Here is a 19,571-nt window from a genome sequence, read left to right as displayed (position 1 = left end):
TCATTTGCCTACGCTCAAGATAACTATTAAGCACTATGCACACAAGCATAGACTAGCAGATAAGAGCCAGTAACCGAAAGCTCGCTGTTTCTTATCCCTGAACTGATTAGGTGAAAATTGTTTGGATAAGTGTCTGCTACAATATAAAGTTAGCTCATGTAATTTCACTTCAATTGCATTATTAGGATATACACTATATGAGGCTTTAATGTCACAAAAGTTAACATTTAATTTTAAAAGAGACTGGATCCCATCAATTGAGTGGATCTATCCCCTCTTCGAGCCAAAAGGAAACAAAGCTTGTGTATACGTCATGTGTGTGGCAACGACGTTACGAATAATAACACACTCACATTTGTGACGTTCTACACATCAGAGACTGTCGGTTGATATTTATTGTCCGAGGCAGGGGTACAATTTTCATCAGGTAAGCAAATAAATAATGGTTCAATTATTAATTAAATAGGTCAATTACGTAGATAGTTATGTAAAGTGAGGCTGCAATCTCGTTAGTATAAAGTACCATAACAGTTTAGCCAGCTAACGTTAGCCCTTTGCTAGCAGAACACTTGGCAAGCTAGCTAACCTAGTTGTCAAACTAGCTAACACTCAACATCAATTAACGTTAATCAATCACATTGCTCATTTGCTTGTGTTTTGCTAGACCGTTTCACTGAAACCAGCTCGTCTCGTATTGTAGATAGCAGAAGAGGAAAGTGACAACATGCTAAACGCTAGCACAGAAATGCTATGTTATTTGTTTTTAAACATTATTTAACTAGGCAAGTCATTTAAGAACAAATTATTATTTACAATGACTGCCTACTTGTAAAGTCCTCTCCCCCGGCGAAACCCTCCCCTAAACAGGTGTTGTGCCGAAAAGCTATTTCTTCTCTCATGATGTTAACATCTTTGTCCGTATTTGACACAGCAAACTGGGGAAAACAATTGGACATTTCAGTTGTTTTCCCCAACAAAATTGTTACACTTAAGATTCTAACACTTAAGATTTGAAGTATACAACAACACAGCTATAATATAATTTGACAGTTCTGTTTTGCCTTTTAGTCAGTATTCTTTCAGTAGGTTCATTGTACATTGCCTTGAAAGTGAGAGTATAAGTAAAGACCCCACAAGAAGTAACATATTTTTGGCATGGGTGAGGAAGGGTACCACACGCCTATCTGGAGATATTACACCCCTTCTCAGGTTTGATCTGAACAAATATGTTAATAAAAGTACAGCATTTTGAAACACTTTTTATTGATTACAATATAGAGATTAATAACAGAGGGGAATCTGAGAATGGGATTCCAGCAGGATGTGAGTTGAAGTAGTCAAATCTGGAGCTGACAAGGCTCTGACTTAGCATCTTGGGGTCATCGCTGGATGGTGTGGCGGAAAAGCAGAACATTCAGGTTAGGGCTGGAATGTAAAGGAAGTGATCATCTCGGATTATCTAAAATCTGAGAATGGGCAGGCAGTCCCTCGGATGAAGAGCATCTCCGTCTTGCTGATTATGTGCTGTCATCCAGGTGGAAATGTCACCTGCATATCTGATGTAGGAAAAGAGATAAGTTGAGTGTCCTGTGAATATGTTTATGTAGTGAGTGAGAGATATATATATATATTTTTTTTTTTCCAGTTATTATTATCGTTATTGTGTGGGGGGAGGTTGATGGGGATGGTGGCGGCGCTGGGGCTGTCCTATTGAGGGCGAAGGGACCTATTGGGGAGGGGATTCTTCATGGAGGCACATTTAGTCGTAGTTTTGTTTATTATATTATACATCGTTTTTTTCTATTATTATAACAGTTTACTGTGATTATGGATATGCACTCATGTTGACTTTTATATTTGAACTTTTTTTTGCCCAGAGTACTTTCTGTGGCACACATCAGAGTCAAATACTTTCTATAGAAAAAAACTTCACGTCAGGATAGGCAAATTAATAATGAATGTATGTGTTATTTTAAACAGAGGAGTCAAATGTAGGCAAGCAATACAATTTCAGACCAACTACTAGTCGAATAAGACATGGGGGAGATGACGAATTTTGGCAAATTTATTTCTAGACTAATACACTTGAAACAAATAGCCAAACCCGAAAACTGCAGACATTACTAGTGTCTCCCCTGCGATCAAACCACCATGAAAAATAAAGGGAAACGCAGCCTAACGTGATCAAGAATCTCAACTAGCAAGCAAGTCGCAGCAATGACGTGTGTGTGCACGTTCACGCGAGGGAGGGGAGGGTTCTGGCAGGGAGGAGCTTTTCGGCACAACACCGGACGATGCTGGGCCAGTTGTGCGCTGTCCTATGGGACTCCCGATCACACGGACTGTTGTGATCCAGCCCGGGATCGAACCCGGGTCTGTAGTGACTCCCTAGCACTGCAATTCACCGCCACTCGGGAGGTGAAAAAGATCTTGGAGTTGCAGAACAAATAAATAGTTGCAGTCAGTTGTTTTGCTGGCACTGCTGTGATTGGCAGTTTAGCCCCATCGAAGTGTCATCAGCATGCTGACTTCAAACAGATTACTTTTCCATTAGAAATTAAAGTAATGTCTTGCTGCAAGGTTCCTTGGCCTGAATAAACTAGCGTTCACTTCTTAAGTTGTATGTAGCCTACACGCCTGTGATGTTCCTTTGTTGAATGGTATTTTATTCCCACAGGTTAAGGACACCAGGATGTTGCGTCTGCGTTGCAAAACCAAAAATGGGAGCCACATAATGCAGGGCCTGACCCATCAGTCCTGTGTGCAGGAGCTGAAGAGCAAGGTAGAGGAGCTGACTGGTATCCCCTGTGATGTACAGAAGATCATGGTTGGTTACCCTCCCTCTAGCTTGGACCTCCGAAACGGAGATGCTCACCTCAAGGACTACCCCATCAAATCAGGTAGGCTATGTTGTCTCTCTCTTCTCACTTGAATCAATCACTTGTGACTTTTACACAGCTGGATACACTTCACCATGCAGTGTCATGGCTGTATTTGATTAAGAAAATGACTGTGTTGCAGGAGACACTCTTATTGTTGAGGAGGAAGAGAAGAACAAGATGAAGACCCAGACAACCAATTCAGCTGTAACCAAGGGACCCCGCCTGGAGTCTCCCCCTGTGCTGGCCAGAAGGGTCGTTCCAGCAGACAACTCCTGTCTGTTCACCAGTGTCTCCTATGTGGTGGAGGGCGGGGTATACGACCCAGCGTGTGCCCCCGAGATGCGAGGCCTCATCGCCCAGATCGTGTCGAGTGACCCAACAGCTTACTCTGAGGCGGTTTTGGGAAAGACCAACGAGGAGTACTGCACCTGGATCCGACGTGACGACACCTGGGGCGGAGCTATAGAGGTGTCCATCCTGTCCAAATTCTACCAGTGTGAGATCTGTGTAGTGGACACGCAGACAGTGCGTGTGGATAGATTTGGTGAGGACGCTGGCTACCACAAACGTGTGCTGCTCATCTACGACGGCATCCACTACGACCCACTGCAGAAAGAAACGCCTAGTTCCGACACTCCGCCCCGGACCATCTTCTCCACCACAGATGACATCATCCTGGCCCAGGCCCTGGAGCTAGCGGATGAGGCGCGAAGGAAGCGGCAGTTTACGGACATCAACCGCTTTGCCTTGCGCTGCATGGTATGTCAGACAGGCCTAGTAGGACAGAAGGAGGCCCGGGAACATGCCAAGGAGACGGGCCACACCAACTTTGGAGAGGTGTAAGTCAGAGCACTCTTCCTCCTCTCACCCCCCCCCCCTTACCTCACTACCACCACTCCCATGCCGTCACATCTGTGTCTGTACGATCCCCTACCTCACTTGGTCCAGCAAGATTCTGCAGACCCTGAGTTCTGTCTTACCCGTTCAGTATTACTACTACAGCTGTCAGCTCACAGGCTAATCTACTGTAAGGTTCTGATCTCATACAAAATATCCTCTACAATTGTTTTAGGGACATTTTTAAGCTCAGTTTTGAGTCTTCACACTAAACTCAAAACACAGTGGGTGATTGTTTGTTGAAGTCTTGTTGCTCAGTAATGTAGCATTTGTTCTCTTTGTTGACACTAATGGAGCAGAAAACTTTCTTAATACCAAAGTTGGAGATGCCTGGAAATGCCTTGCTTTTTCAGTTCTGACTTGTCGGCACAATCGGCATGGCATGGCTAGATAGTACTACAACATAAATCTTTTTCCAGGGCCATTGTGGCAAGATACATGTTTGATTTCACACATCAATGACAATATTAATTAAAATGTTTTTGTTTGTGCCTCACTAGTACTTGGAAAAACAGTGACAACTGTTGCAAAATATCAAATATAAACCCAGTCAGTCACTTGGTAGAGAAGCTGTTATTTTATTATTTTGCATTGGCAATGTATTTAATATTTGTAATAGCAGAGTTTAGCTAGATTCCTTAGGTCAATACAACCCTAAATTATTCAACAATGGTGCTGTTACAACTGTATAAGTTATTGTGTAAGCTATTACTCAATTCATTTTGTTATTTTCTGCATTGTGGGTTGTCAGGTGTTTGGATTGAAATATAGCTCTTGGTGTGGAACATTAACATTTCATGCAATTATTATCATGCCATGGCACTCTAGCATCAAAAGGCCATGGCATTACCCACAGTGGGATTGTTTTTTTATTATATTTATTTGTGTCTATTTGATATGGTGTAATTTGAATTCTGTTATTTTGTATTACAGAGAATCGACAAGCATGCTACATGCTTATTTTATTTACATTTTAATCTTGGAGTTATTAGACTGAATGATATAGATTGTAAGTCTATGTGATGAATCATTTATATATTTGTAGTTCAGGTACTGTACACAATGTGCTTTGCTATTCAACATTCTCTTCATGATAGTGTTTTCTTTTTCATTTCCCATTAGCCTCTCACTCACATCCTGGAGGTCTTGTTGGACTAATGTGAGGACCACCAAGTGATGTCATAGTTGTAATATTGATCTATAACCATGTTTCCATCCCGTTTTTATGCAAGATAAGTCATACCATATTTTCAAAAAACAGCTGTGATGGAAACAGGAATCTTCGGTACAGTTTTATTAATGCCGACAGATAATTTGTTTGTTCGACATGGTGGGATCTTTTTGTCTTTAAAATGAATTATGCGAGAAATGGTGGAAACGCCTTTATGCGCAGATATTGATAGAATAACCATCATATTGACGTAAACTTGGAGTCACGCAATTATATGGTGTGTGTGGTTCTTCCGCTACGACTCTGGAAACCATGTAGTTTATTAGGCTGCAGATGAAATAAATGATGAACTTCACAGGCTGGTAAAAGTGCACAATGTTGAGCTTGATGCTCCTTTCCAATAAATAATCTGGTGACATGATGATTGATGCTTGACTGCAGTTTGACCAACAAATATTCTCGCCTTTATCCGTAATAATCATATCATATAGACTAGCCTTTTCGCACTGTATCTGCAAGCTGTTGGCTAGAGCGCACTTGCCAAGACTAGATAGAGTAGGCACATCTTGCTATTTAGTTGAAAATGGAGTTGGAGTTGTAAATGTGATGCAAACACATTGAACTTTAGATTTTATTTGGAACATGAAAACTTTTGTGAAAGAAATACATTGTGTCCACTTCGTCATCATGCACTGATTTTGATCCGCAACAAGTCAGTTTAGTGGAAAAAGCGCATATGTTCTTTATGCGTATTTTAGAATTTGCGATAAATATATATATATACACTGCTTTAAAAAAATAAAGGGAACACTTAAACAACACAATGTAACTCCAAGTCAATCACACTTCTGTGAAATCAATCTGTCCACTTAGGAAGCAACACTGATTGACAATAAATTTCACATGGAATAGACAACAGGTGGAAATTATAGGCAATTTGTTTTTTTTCTTCCCCCATCTAACTATTAATGCAGTCTAAAAGCTCTCGCACATCATTTCTCAAAACAAAATATTTATTTTAGCTTTTGTCAGCTGGTTGTAAACAGACTCCAAAGTGTATACAATTCAGAAAACTCTTTTGACTTGTTATTTATAGAAAATGGACAGCATGTATGAGCATTATGAAAGCTTGTCTTACGATGAAATACTCTGGATCAGGGCAGGCTTTGTGTGGAATATGTTTCCCTGTTCTTGCTTGGACTTTTCAAAGACTTGTGTGTAAGAGGTCTGGGGCATGGTTCTAGTGGGTGTTGATTTGACTCAAATAAGACTTCTCCCACAACATGGATGTTCAAGGAAACATCCAATGAATGTTGCACTCAAAGCACTACAGAGAAACTGGGTTTACTTGATTTTTCCAATGTTGTGTCACAATAAAATAAATCATTTAGGATATTATTTGAGTGAATGTGTTTTTGTATTCGGTTTAAGATTCTATTGTGCTTTAAGCCCTACATATTGATACTGTATTGTCAACCAATGAAAGAAAGATCTCTCAGCAATAGTATGGCTGCCATTCACTGTTACCCTACTGAAACGTAGCCTACTCTGTTCTAACAGTGTACAAGGGTCTCGCTGTTGGATTACACTTTAATTCTATGTTGTGAAGCATCTCTGTGATGAGGGAATGAAATGTGGAGCTCTATGACAGTAACCCTAGACACCATCAGTAAGGGGTTGATTAAGACTTAGGAAATGTACGCCTATCCTATGCACTTTTCAGTATTTTCACGCTCAGAATAAATTTAATTAAACTCCTGAAAATCCTCCCACTTGCTGGCCAACAGATTTTCTCGTGTAGTTTTAATTCAATAGGGTTTCATTACATTTATCTTAAGCCATCCCTTTAAAGACAGTGTACCTTTTAGTTAGAATTTTGTAGACAGACATGTTCTTCTCCGTTTCTCCGTTTCAGCACCAATTGGTAGATTAAAAAATACTCTGCTCTTGTAAATTATTTAGGTTTAGGAAAGTATTTATGAATCATAATAACAATGGTTTGGAAAGCCTTTACACACATTCTGAAAATTGCCACATTCAGTTCTTCAACCAATGGTAATGTTAAAAGATTAGTGTACAGTTGAAGTCAGACGTTTACATACACCTTAGCCAAATACATTTAAACTCAGTTTCAGAATTCTTAACATTTATTCAGAGTAAAAATTCCCTGCCTTAGGTCAGTTAGGATCACCACTTTATTTTAAGAATGTGAAAAGTCAGAATAATAGTAGAGAGAATGATTTATTTCAGCTTTTGTTTCCTTCATCACATTCCCAGTGGGTCAGAAGTTTACATACACTCAATTAGTATTTGGTAGCATTGCCTTTAAATTGTTTAACTTGGGTCAAATGTTTCTGGTAGCCTTCCACAAGTTTCCCACAATAAGTTGGGTGAATTTTGGCCCATTCCTCCTGACAGAGCTGGTGTAACTGAGTCAGGTTTGTAGGCCTCCTTGCTCGCACACACTTTTTCAGTTCTGCCCACATATTCTCTATGGGATTGAGGTCAAGGCTTTGTGATGGCCACTCCAATACCTTGACTTTGTTGTCCTTAAACTATTTTGCCACAAGTTTGACCCCAAGCATTCTTCCATTGTCCATTTGGAAGACCCATTTGCGATCAAGCTTTAACTTCCTGACTGATGTCTTGAGATGTTGCTTCAATATATCCACATAATGTTCCATCCTCATAATGCCATCTATTTTGTGAAGTGCACCAGTCCCTCCTGTAGCAAAGCACCCCCACAACATGATGCTGCCACCCCCGTGCTTCACGGTTGGGATGGTGTTCTTCGGCTTGCAAGCCTCCCCCTTTTTCCTCCAAACATAACCATATTCATTATTAGAGGTTGACCGATTATGATTTTTCAACACCGACACCGATTATTGGAGGACCAAATGAAGCCGATACCAATTAATCGTCTGATATATATATATATATATATACTGCTCAAAAAAATAAAGGGAACACTTAAACAACACAATGTAACTCCAAGTCAATCACACTTCTGTGAAATCAAACTGTCCACTTAGGAAGCAACACTGATTGACAATACATTTCACATGCTGTTGTGCAAATGGAATAGACAACAGGTGGAAATTATAGGCAATTAGCAAGACACCCCCAGTAAAGGAGTGGTTCTGCAGGTGGTGACCACAGACCACTTCTCAGGTCCAATGCTTCCTGGCTGATGTTTTGGTCACTTTTGAATGCTGGCGGTGCTTTCACTCTAGTGGTAGCATGAGACGGAGTCTACAACCCACACAAGTGGCTCAGGTAGTGCAGCTCATCCAGGATGGCACATCAATGCGAGCTGTGGCAAGAAGGTTTGCTGTTTGTGTCAGCGTAGTGTCCAGAGCATGGAGGCGCTACCAGGAGACAGGCCAGTACATCAGGAGACGTGGAGGAGGCCGTAGGAGGGCAAAAACCCAGCAGCAGGACAGCTACCTCTGCCTTTGTGCAAGCAGGAGCAGGAGGAGCACTGCCAGAGCCCTGCAAAATGACCTCCAGCAGGCCACAAATGTGCATGTGTCTGCTCAAATGGTCAGAAACAGACTCCATGAGGGTGGTATGAGGGCCCGACGTCCACAGGTGGGGGTTGTGCTTACAGCCCAACACCGTGCAGGACGTTTGGCATTTGCCAGAGAACACCAAGATTGGCAAATTCACCACTGGCGCCCTGTGCTCTTCACAGATGAAAGCAGGTTCACACTGAGCACATGTGACAGACGTGACAGAGTCTGGAAACGCCGTGGAGAACGTTCCGCTGCCTGCAACATCCTCCAGCATGACCGGTTTGGCGGTGGGTCAGTCATAGTGTGGGGTGGCATTTCTTTGGGGGGGCTGCACAGCCCTCCATGTGCTCGCCAGAGGTAGCCTGACTGCCAATGCCCATGCATTGTAGGGAGGTCATACAGGTACGTGGAGGCCACACACACTACTGAGCCTCATTTTGACTTGTTTTAAGGACATTACATCAAAGTTGGATCAGCCTGTAGTGTGGTTTTCCACTTTAATTTTGAGTGTGACTCCAAATCCAGACCTCCATGGGTTGATAAATTTGATTTCCATTGATCATTTTTGTGTGATTTTGTTGTCAGCACATTCAACTATGTAAAGAAAATTTTTTTAATAAGAATATTTCATTCATTCAGATCTAGGATGTGTTATTTTAGTGTTCCCTTTATTTTTTTGAGCAGTGTATATACACACACACACACACACACATCTGTAATAATGACAATTACAACAATACTGAATGAACACTTATTTTAACTTAATTTAATACATAAATAAAATCTATTTAATCTCAAATAAATAATGAAACATGTTCAATATGGTTTAAATAATGCAAATACACAGTGTTGGAGAAGAAAGTAAAAGTGCAATATGTGCCATGTAAAAAAAGCTAACGTTTAAGTTCCTTGCACAGAACATGAGAACATATGAAAGCTGGTGGTTCCTTTTAACACGAGTCTTCAATATTTAAGGTTAAGAAGTTTTAGATTCTAGTTATTATAGGACTCTTTCTCTCTATACCATTTGTATTTCATATGCCTTTGACTATTGGATGTTCTTATAGGCACTATAGTATTGCCAGCCTAATCTCAGGAGTTGATAGGCTTGAAGTCATAAACAGCGCTGTGCTTCAAGCATTGCGAAGAGCTGCTGGCAAACGCAGGAAAGTGCTGTTTGAATGAATGCATACGAGCCTGCTGCTGCCTACCACCGCTCAGTCAGACTGCTCTGTCAAATCATAGAATTAATTATAATAAACACACAGAAATACGAGCCTTAGGTCATTAATATGGTCAAATCTGTAAACTATAATTTAGAAAAGAAAATGTTTATTCTTTCAGTGAAATACAGAACCTTCCTATATTTTATCAAACGGGTGGCATCCATATGTCTAAATATTGCTGTTACATTGCACAACCTTCAATGTTGGAAACACTTATCTCCCTCACTAGCTTTAAGCACCAACTGTCAGAGCAGCTCACAGATTACTGCACCTGTACATAGCCCACCTATAATTTAGCCCAAACAACTACCTCTTTCCCTACTGTATTTATTTTATTTATTTATTTATTTTGCTCTTTTGCACCCCGTTATTTTTATTTCTACTTTGCACATTCTTCCACTGCAAATCTACCATTCCAGGGTTTTACTTGCTATATTGTATTTACTTTGCCACCATGGACTTTTTTTTGCCTTTACCTCCCTTATCTCACCTCATTTGCTCACATCGTTTATAGACTTGTTTCTACTGTATTATTGACTGTATGTTTGTTTTACTCCATGTGTAACTCTGTGTTGTTGTATGCGTCAAACTGCTTTGCTTTATCTTGGCCAGGTCGCAATTGTAAATGAGAACTTGTTCTCAACTTGCCTACCTGGTTAAATAAAGGTGAAAAAAAAAAAAATATATATATATATATATATATATATATATATATATATATAATATATATATATATATATATATATATATATATATATATATATATATATATATATGTTATGTCATAATTATGGCAAATTAATTACGGTCTTTGTTAGGAAGAAATGGTCTTCACAGCCCAAACTGCCCTGACTCTGCTTGCACAGAAAGCAAGAGAAGTGACACAATTTCCCTAGTTAATATTGACTGCTAAGATGAATTTCTTTTAACTAAATATGCAGGTTTAAAAAATATATACTTCTGTGTATTGATTTTAAGAAAGGCATTGACGTTTATGGTTAGATACATTGGTGCAACAACAGTGCTTTTTTCGCAAATGTGCTTGTTAAATCACCACCCGTTTGGCGAAGTAGGCTGTGATTCGATGATATCTTAACAGGCACCGCAATTATTATTTGCCACGCAGGACAAGCTAGTTAAACTAGTAATATCATCAACCATGTGTAGTTAACTAGTGATTATGTTAAGATTGATTGTTTTTTAAAAGATAAGTTTAATGCTAGCTAGCAACTTACCTTGGATCCTTGCTGTACTTGCGTAACAGGTGGTCAGCCTGCCACGTAGTCTCCTTGCGGAGTGCAATCTAATCGGCGTCCAAAAATGCTGGATTGTTATGAAAACTCGAAATCGGCCCTAATTAATCGGCCATGCCGATTAATCGGTTGACCTGGAGCAGTGGCTTCTTCCTTGCTGAGCGGCCTTTCAGGTTATGTCGATATAGGACTAGTTTTACTGTGGATTTGGATACTTTTGTACCCGTTTCCTCCAGCATCTTCACAAGGTCTTGCTGTTGTTCTGGGATTGATTTGCAAACAAACCTGCTTCAAGTGGGAAAAGCATCTACCTTATTTTTCCGATAGAAATGACATTATTCTCCATGCACTGTAATTTACAACTTGATGAGAGATAAGAGCTAGGTAAATGAGTAATCCGTTTTGGAAAATGGAATTGTAAATATAAATGACATTTATTTTAGATCTATTTTACCTCTATTTTACAAATGTGAAACCAGTCATATGGCAGCAAACTGGAGCATATCAACATATCAATTTTCCCACGGTAAAGTTTATGAAATGCTGTGCCATTATGCAGAATTTAAATTGTACAGCTTTTTAACTTGCAGGGATGGGCATTCGAATGTCTTAATTATAGGCTACCCCGGATTTCTTTTTCTATAATTTTAAATATTAACCACTATCCATATCGACCATCAGTAGGCCTGATAAATCTTGTTCAATTTTCACCTAAAATGACATACACAAATCTAACTGCCTGTAGATCAGGCCCTGAAGCAAGGATATGCATATTTGTGGTACCATTTGACAGGAAACACTTTGAAGTTGGTGGAAATGTGAATTGAATGTAAGAGAGTATAACACAATACATCTGGTAGAAGAAAATACAAAGAAAAAAACAACTGTTGTTTTGTATTTTTTTCTACCATCATCTTTGAAATGCACCAGAAAGGTCCCAAATCTATCCATCACTCTGGTTGTGAATTCCAATGATGTCCACAAGAAGGCAGTAGTGTATGTGCAAAGTTTCAGACTGATAACTTGAAATATGAGCAAGCTACATGACATTTAGTGTGAAATCAACAGGTCTCCTTCACGATTTGCCCAAATCGTCAAATCTGTGTATTTGGACTTTGATTTAGCTCTTCCAGTATTAGTAGCCAAGTTCAACATTTGAAAAACACCCAGTTTTCATAACTTCATAACTCTCTATTATTCTTGCAATTTTTGTCCAAAAGGAAAAGGCCTGCTGTTGCGACAGATACGGGGTATACTTCCGCATACTCCCGTAAAGCCCAGCTCATTTGCTATCAAGTTAGCTTTGTTTGACCCCGATTGGTGCTTATTTGACAAAGTCAATCAAGTGAAGAACGCCCGTGTCATCGGCGCGCCATGAAGGTGTTGACTACACACACACACACACACACACACACACACACACACACACACACACACACACACACACACACACACACACACACACACACACACACACACACACACACACACACACACACACACACACACACACACACACACACACACACACACACACACACACACACACACACACACACACACAATAATGACAATTACAACAATACTGAATGAACACTTGTTTTAACTTAATATAATACATAAATAAAATCTATTTAGTCTCAAATAAATAATGAAACATGTTCAATTTGGTTTAAATAATGCAAAAACACAGTGTTGGCGAAGAAAGTAAAAGTGCAATATGTGCCATGTAAAAAAGCTAACGTTTAAGTTTCTTGCTCAGAACATGAGGACATATGAAAGCTGTTGGTTCCTTTTAACATGAGTCTTCAATATTCCCAGTTAAGAAGTTTTAGGTTGTAGTTTTTATAGGAATTATAGGACTATTTCTCTACCATTTGTATTTCATATACCTTTAAATATTGGATGTTCTTATGGGCACTATAGTATTGCCAGCCTAATCTCAGGAGTTGATAGGCTTGAAGTCATAAATATTGCTGTTACATTTGGGATGGTGTTCTTCGGCTTGCAAGCGTCCCCCTTTTTCCTCCAAACATAACCATATTCATTGTTAGAGGTCTACCGATTATGATTTTTCAACACGATACCGATTATTGGAGGACCAAAAAAAAGCCGATACCGATTAATCGTCTGATTTATATATATATATAAATATTTATATATATATATATATATATATATATATATATATATATATATATATATATGTGTATATGTATATATTTACATATTTATATATATAGTTAAAGCTTGGTCGCAAATGGGTCTTCCAAATGGACAATGACCCCAAGCATTCTTCCAAACTTGTGGCAAAATGGCTTAAGGACAACAAAGTCAAGGTATTGGAGTGGCCATCACAAAGCCTTGACCTCAATCCCATAGAAAATGTGTGGGCAGAACTGAAAAAGTGTTTGCGAGCAAGGAGGCCTACAAACCTGACTCAGTTACACCAGCTCTGTCCGGAGGAGTGGGCCAAAATTCACCCAACTTATTGTGGGAAATTTGTGGAAGGCTACCAGAAACATTTCTCTCATCAAGTTGTAAATTACAGTGCATGGAGAATAATGTCATTTATATCGGAAAAATAAGGTAGATGCTTTTCCCACTTGAAACAGGTTTGTTTGCCATACCATATTCATGGTTTCCTCGTTCATAAAGGTGGTGGAATTATTATGGAATTAAGTCAAGGTCAGAATATAGCTTACCTGTAGACAAACCTCTGCCACTCCTTCATTTATTCGATTTCGGCCCCAAACTAATAGCGGGTAAATTATCATGCTTTTTTCATGCTTAAGTTCAAGGTCAGAATATGCATAGAGAGTCAAGTGGAAAAAAGGGAATTATGTTCCATTTACGCACACTTAACTCAGGACGAAATTCCCCCCTAACTGAATACAGTAATGCTGCTTAGATTTGTTTTCCTTATGATAAACCCTGTACAATGCAGATGGGATTGATTTCAAACTCACGTTGGTGAGCCAGTGAATATTTAATTGGAAGTATTTTAGGATGTCAGCAAAAAGGCTATGACAGGGCAATGCTATTGCAGTATATATATACTGTATATATTTTTTTTATCTTGTACAATTTACTTTGTAGATTCACTTTAATAATTTGTCATGGGTAATATTTTATCTTGGTTGATAGTTTGCTGTATAGCCTTAACAGTCCATAATTATTCACTGACCAAAGGCAGTTATAATGAATCCCAATCCTACAAACATGATTAAATCAATTTAATCATTGCCAACTGGATTAGACATGTTATTTTAAGGAACCTTCAATCTCCAACAATAGGATTGGAAACCTGTGCATGACAACAGTGACACACTACATTCAGGGCCATTCCCACACAGGTATTCTGAGAATATAAAACGCTAGTGGTAGGCATTTTTGTAGATACTATAACAAAATTGCTTACTGATTCAAGGATCAAGGTTAACACCACTAAAACACGTAGTTAACCTACTACTACATAGATGTGTAGCTTGAATGAAGCGTCAACAGCTTAGGTGTACTGTGCTATGATTGGTTAAGAGTGTGTAGCACATGGTTTATTATCACCTGTAGTAGCAAGGTGCTGAACAGAAGCGGAGACGATACAGGCAGGCAACAGGTGGACGGACAAGCCCTGCGCAATTGATGGAATGTGGGGTTATTAGCACAAATCCTGTAAAATTGCAACAAATTACAGGTAAGCTTAGTTATAGTACAATAGAGAATAGCTACTTGTATATTTTTATATGATAAAATAATTATTCTGAATGATTCTTGAAATTAAAACAAATGTATAGCCTACATAGATTTAGCTGTAAACTATCTGCATGGCTACTGTATACTGCCTAGATTGTATGGCAACTATTGATAATACAGATCAATTGACCTTCCTGAATAAGACACAAGACCAGCACGGCATACATTTACTCACTAGTTGCCTCTGTACAAACATACTGAGTCCAATGGGAGTGTCAAGATCAGAAAAAGACATTGACCATGGTGTTAAATATCTGCTTGCAAATTTTAACCTGCCTTATGACAACAAAGTGTTAATCCCCTATTATGTTATTGCCCCCAGTGCATGTGTATGTTTGAGCAAATCATGCAAGAATGTTTACAATATAGTTTGTCCTGAATTGATGGAGAATGACACGTTTGTTTTTCCATTGTGTGTCAGGTGACTCACCATCACAGACACATATGGGTTGTATTCAATATGAGCCAAACCATCAGTAAGCCCTTCGAGCAGTTGACAGGACCGTTCTTCTCGCTAATAAGTATATGCACTTCTATGTCAGAAGTGGTGAGTTGAAGTAATGATTAACTAGATGATCTGAGATCTATCATTCTGAGGAAATTAGCATGTTGTCACAGCACCTGCGTGATATAGCTAATCTCTGTAAATACTGTACCACAACGGATAATACTGTGTGGTGATAACCTGCATCTATGTTCCCTTCTTTCACCCATAGGGCAGGCTCATCATACACATTGGCATGATAGGGGCATGAGGGTTAAAGTCTTTTGTGTGTCTTGGTTAAACCTCTGAAATGTGTAACACAAAACACAATGGAGGTTATTCATTTCATATCTTTTGCATATCTCATATCTGGTGAAACATCTATAGGGAACATTGGAATGTGTTATACAGTAGGAGACTGATAACCATGGATAAGACATTTTATTACTTTTCTATCCAGTATCGACTGTATTGTTCACTTTTGTCACACTTGTGTTGTGAATCAGAGTAGATGAGGCTGTGTGCTCTACAGTGTCTGCTTGAGGTGCCACTGCCCTGCTATTTGCATTAGATCAGTCCCGATTCGCACAGGTTAAAAGACAATAAACATTATCACGAACATTGTTACATTCAAAATCACATTTCAAGAGCAGATAGAGATTTGGATAGACATTTTACATAAATGCCTGTGGATAGAGAACTTAACTTCCACAGGGAAATTGCCTGGTATGGAGTAACAAATCCTGAGCAGTGAACAGAACAGCTATTGTCTCTCTACTGACCTACTTAGGCGCACCACTCAGGTGTTCAAACCACTCCAGCGGCATTTCTTCTAAAACACCCCTCAATCAGGGAGCACTTTATTATGATATCAGACTCTCAGACTATTTAATTAGAGGTTCATATCTCACATCTGTTTGTTTGTTGTGCATTCACACATAAATTGGAAAATGCTGTGAAAGACATTGTTCAACACTTACCTACATCATTCTACATTTTCAAAGGCCTAATTTAACAAACAAGCTACTTTATCTATCCCAACAGGTATATGGTTAAGTAGGATGCAGCGTTAAGGAGGGATATCATTTGTATTGCCTTTCATTCTTGCTGAAATTGATCCTTCGGAAGGAGATTAGAGTAGTGTGTGCTGTAATCTGAGTCACATGTGACCAGGAAAGTAGTTAGCTAAGATATCTCACAGAAATAGATTTAGCCAGGATACCCTGTTATTCTCCACTAGCTCTGCAACCCATTCATCCGTTCTGTGTGAATCACTCACATGGTTATGTAAGGAGATCTGACTGTGATATAAAAAGGTTTAGAAAGGTGTGTGTGTGAGAGAGAGTTTGATAGGGAGACAATAGATTATGTGAAACGGATTATAATAATGGATTAGCTAAATTTTATTTGTGGATAATTAGATAAGAACATGTGAAATAGGAATGTGTGGTATTATCAAAGTACCCAAGTGTAATTAATGTTTTGTATATATTTTTAACAGAGAGAGAGAAAGGTTTTCTACTACCAACTTCTATTACGACCTTGGACTCCTTCATCCTTACAATGCCTAAGAGTGACACATGGCCGGGTGGTGTCGCCATAGAGACAATGACTGGCATGGACAGTGCAGGCAGCTGTGACAGTGTTGTCAGCATGAACTCTGGATTTGTAACTACATTTGTTATCCTCACATTTCTCAAGTTGTATTCCTGAACCCGCAAAATATGTTTTGCTAAATACATTTTATGACAAATGACTGCATCTCACATAGAACTAAACAGCTCAGAATGAACTGAATTGACAATACCTTAAGCGTGTTGTGAGGTTTTAAGTGTTTTTAAATTGGTCTTGTGTGTCTTGCAGAGTGACGATAGCTTTGAGCACCTGTCTGCTGAGGAGAGGGCATGTATCATGTTCTTGGAAGAGACCATAGAGTCCCTAGAGACTGAGGAGGACAGTGGACTATCCAATGATGAGCCTGACCGCCTGCCCACCCCTGGCAATGTGGCCACCAAGATGGCCCACCTCTCTGCCTCCATGGGCCAAAACAAACTCAACAGTGAGTGACCTGCCCAGGAGGGAATTAGATCCTCTTGAATATCGAAAGCATCTAATGAGAATTTTGTTTCTCTTTCAGATGTGTCAAAATATCCCAGAGAGCAGAACGGTTACCTGGTTCCTACTCCATTCATCCTGGCCAACAGCACCTCCTGCATCCTGCCAAAGGCTAGGCCAGGCATACCCCAAGATAAGGAGAACTCTCTCTCAAAGCCCCAGGTCACTGCCTTGGACAACATGCTATGTCAGGGCAACCACCCTTGTTTACCCCCTGAGGTCAATGTTGTTGTGATTCCCCCTCCATCAAAGCTCAAAGACTACCCTGGTCAGAGACCACCTCCTTCACCCAGAGGCCCTCTGTCCTATGAAGCGCTAGTGCAGCTGAGGAAGAGTGCCTCCATGAAGAGAACTCCTCAAAGTCCCACAGCTGAGACCAGAGACTGGAACAGGCAGCCCTCTGCGTCAGACATTCCCATTCACCCGCATCATGGAAGCACACCCAGAGGCTGCTCAGTCACCCCAGCCCAGGTGATACTCCCCCGGGAGCCCAGCAATCACAAGGCCAGTCCTCCAGTTGTGTTCCCAAAACCCCCCAAAATTCCTTCCCACATTGCTGTGAATACCCAAAGGGATACTGCTAACCCCACTACGGACTCCAGTGCCCCTTCCTTGGGCTCATTGCCCAGGGACAGGCGTTTGTCGGACCCACAGAAGGTGAGAAATGATGCCTTACAAAAGCTGGGGCTCCTGAGAGACAATAATGAGTCCCAACCTGAGCCTGTTACGCCACTGTGCACCTCCAAATCTCACTCCTCCTTGGAACTAACTTCAGCCCGTGTGGGAGTCAAAGCTCCACCTCATGGTAACCCAACAAGAAGCCAGCCCTCAACTACCTCCCAGGGACCCAGAGAATCTAATAGCAGGCCAGTAAAAAGTAGCAGCAGCTTCCTCCATCGCTCTAGTGAGGAGCAGCCCACCGCCCCCCTCTCACACCCGTCCAAACCCAGTGGGGTCAAAGCTGCCACCCTGGAGCGCTCAGGGGTGGGGCTTGGGAGCTACATGGCCGACCATGGGATACATCCCGATCCCCGCTCCGCCACCCTGGGCAACCAGAGGGAGGGTGGACGTTGCACCCCATCTGCTCTCAACAAAGCCTCAGAACAGGTGAAAACAACCCCCGCTGCTCAGCCAGTGTCCCCCCACAAGACTCTGCACTGCCCAGGCTTCAGTGTGGTGATGATGCCCAGCATGGGAGAAGACAGACGAGAGGCACTTAGGAAGCTGGGGCTGCTGAAAGACTAGGCCCGGAGAGAAGGCAGCCAAAATATCTGCCCAGTGGATAAACAGATATACAGAGGGTATCAAATGAAACAGACTTCCACCACTTTAGGGAGGGAAGCAGAAAAAAGTGGGGATTGAACCGATTTCTGTGAATATTTTGAGCATTGTCAATGCTGGTTTTTCAGGAAAGACTGGCCTCTTTCTTCCATTTCTCTCTTTAAGAGAGTACTGCTGTTTAATTTACTCAGTAGTGCTGGGCAATTATCTGTAATTTCATTTAAATTATTTGAATTCCATTTTGTTCCGTTTTATTCTTCTTCTGTCAGCTCAATATAAACATTGCACAGTTTCTCTAGCGATAAAGCAGATCAAGCCTGAATTGTGTGAAGCCTGAACTGAACTGTGTTGGGAGTTGTAGTTTCCAACAGGCCAATATTATACATAGTTAAGTGCAGAAAACATGGTAATTAACTACAATGATGATAATCCATTGCGCCTACTTGTCCGTCTGTGTGTTTCTTTTACGCCTGTTACGTTGCGTTAGTGTGTGGCAGACACAGAGGTCAAGAGAAGAGACTCGAGAAGAATGCTCGATCAGAAGGGATAGAGAGTAGTTGCTTCACGAGTTACATCTACCTAGAAATATTTGATCTAAGTATGCCTTATTTACTTTGAAGAACTACTAAAATAGTGATTAAGTCAGACAGCATAGGCAGCAGCTCTATATGAACCGAACCGACCTCAAAAAGCACTAATTTACTGTTACCACAATTTAATTTTCATGTCAGTTGTTTAACAACTTTATATTTTTACATTGTTTTTCTATGATTTTGTTGTCACTGAATCAGTCACTGAACACTCTTTTAAAGAAAATCTGAGAAATGTCTATCATAATTATTTACCCCCTTACATTTAGTTGCTTTACAAAGTGGGATTTAAAGGGATTTATTGTGATTTTTTTGTCATTGATCTACAGAAAATACTCTATAACATCAAAGTGAAAATAAATTTCTACAAATGTTTACAAATAAACAAAAATACATAACTAAAA

The 19,571-nt window shown here is 40.1% G+C and overlaps 2 protein-coding genes across 2 annotated transcripts; both read left to right on the top strand.

Annotated features, from left to right (window-relative positions):
- The first annotated feature begins 100 nt into the window (after nt 1-100).
- LOC110494456 (ubiquitin thioesterase OTU1) lies at nt 101-6,345 on the top strand. The gene is made up of 3 exons (XM_021569523.2): nt 101-427; nt 2,678-2,900; nt 3,022-6,345. The coding sequence occupies exons 2-3, from the start codon at nt 2,693-2,695 to the stop codon at nt 3,723-3,725; spliced, it is 912 nt and encodes a 303-aa protein (XP_021425198.1). The 5' UTR covers nt 101-427; nt 2,678-2,692; the 3' UTR covers nt 3,726-6,345.
- An 8,199-nt stretch (nt 6,346-14,544) lies between these two features.
- On the top strand, nt 14,545-19,571 carry LOC110494455 (specifically androgen-regulated gene protein-like). Its single transcript, XM_021569522.2, has 4 exons — nt 14,545-14,638; nt 16,683-16,849; nt 17,045-17,240; nt 17,319-19,571. The coding sequence occupies exons 1-4, from the start codon at nt 14,587-14,589 to the stop codon at nt 18,539-18,541; spliced, it is 1,638 nt and encodes a 545-aa protein (XP_021425197.1). The 5' UTR covers nt 14,545-14,586; the 3' UTR covers nt 18,542-19,571.

This window comes from Oncorhynchus mykiss, chromosome 17 (genome assembly GCF_013265735.2).
Source record: "Oncorhynchus mykiss isolate Arlee chromosome 17, USDA_OmykA_1.1, whole genome shotgun sequence".
Lineage (NCBI taxonomy): Eukaryota > Metazoa > Chordata > Actinopteri > Salmoniformes > Salmonidae > Oncorhynchus > Oncorhynchus mykiss.
This window is presented reverse-complemented; position numbering and strand designations above follow the sequence as displayed.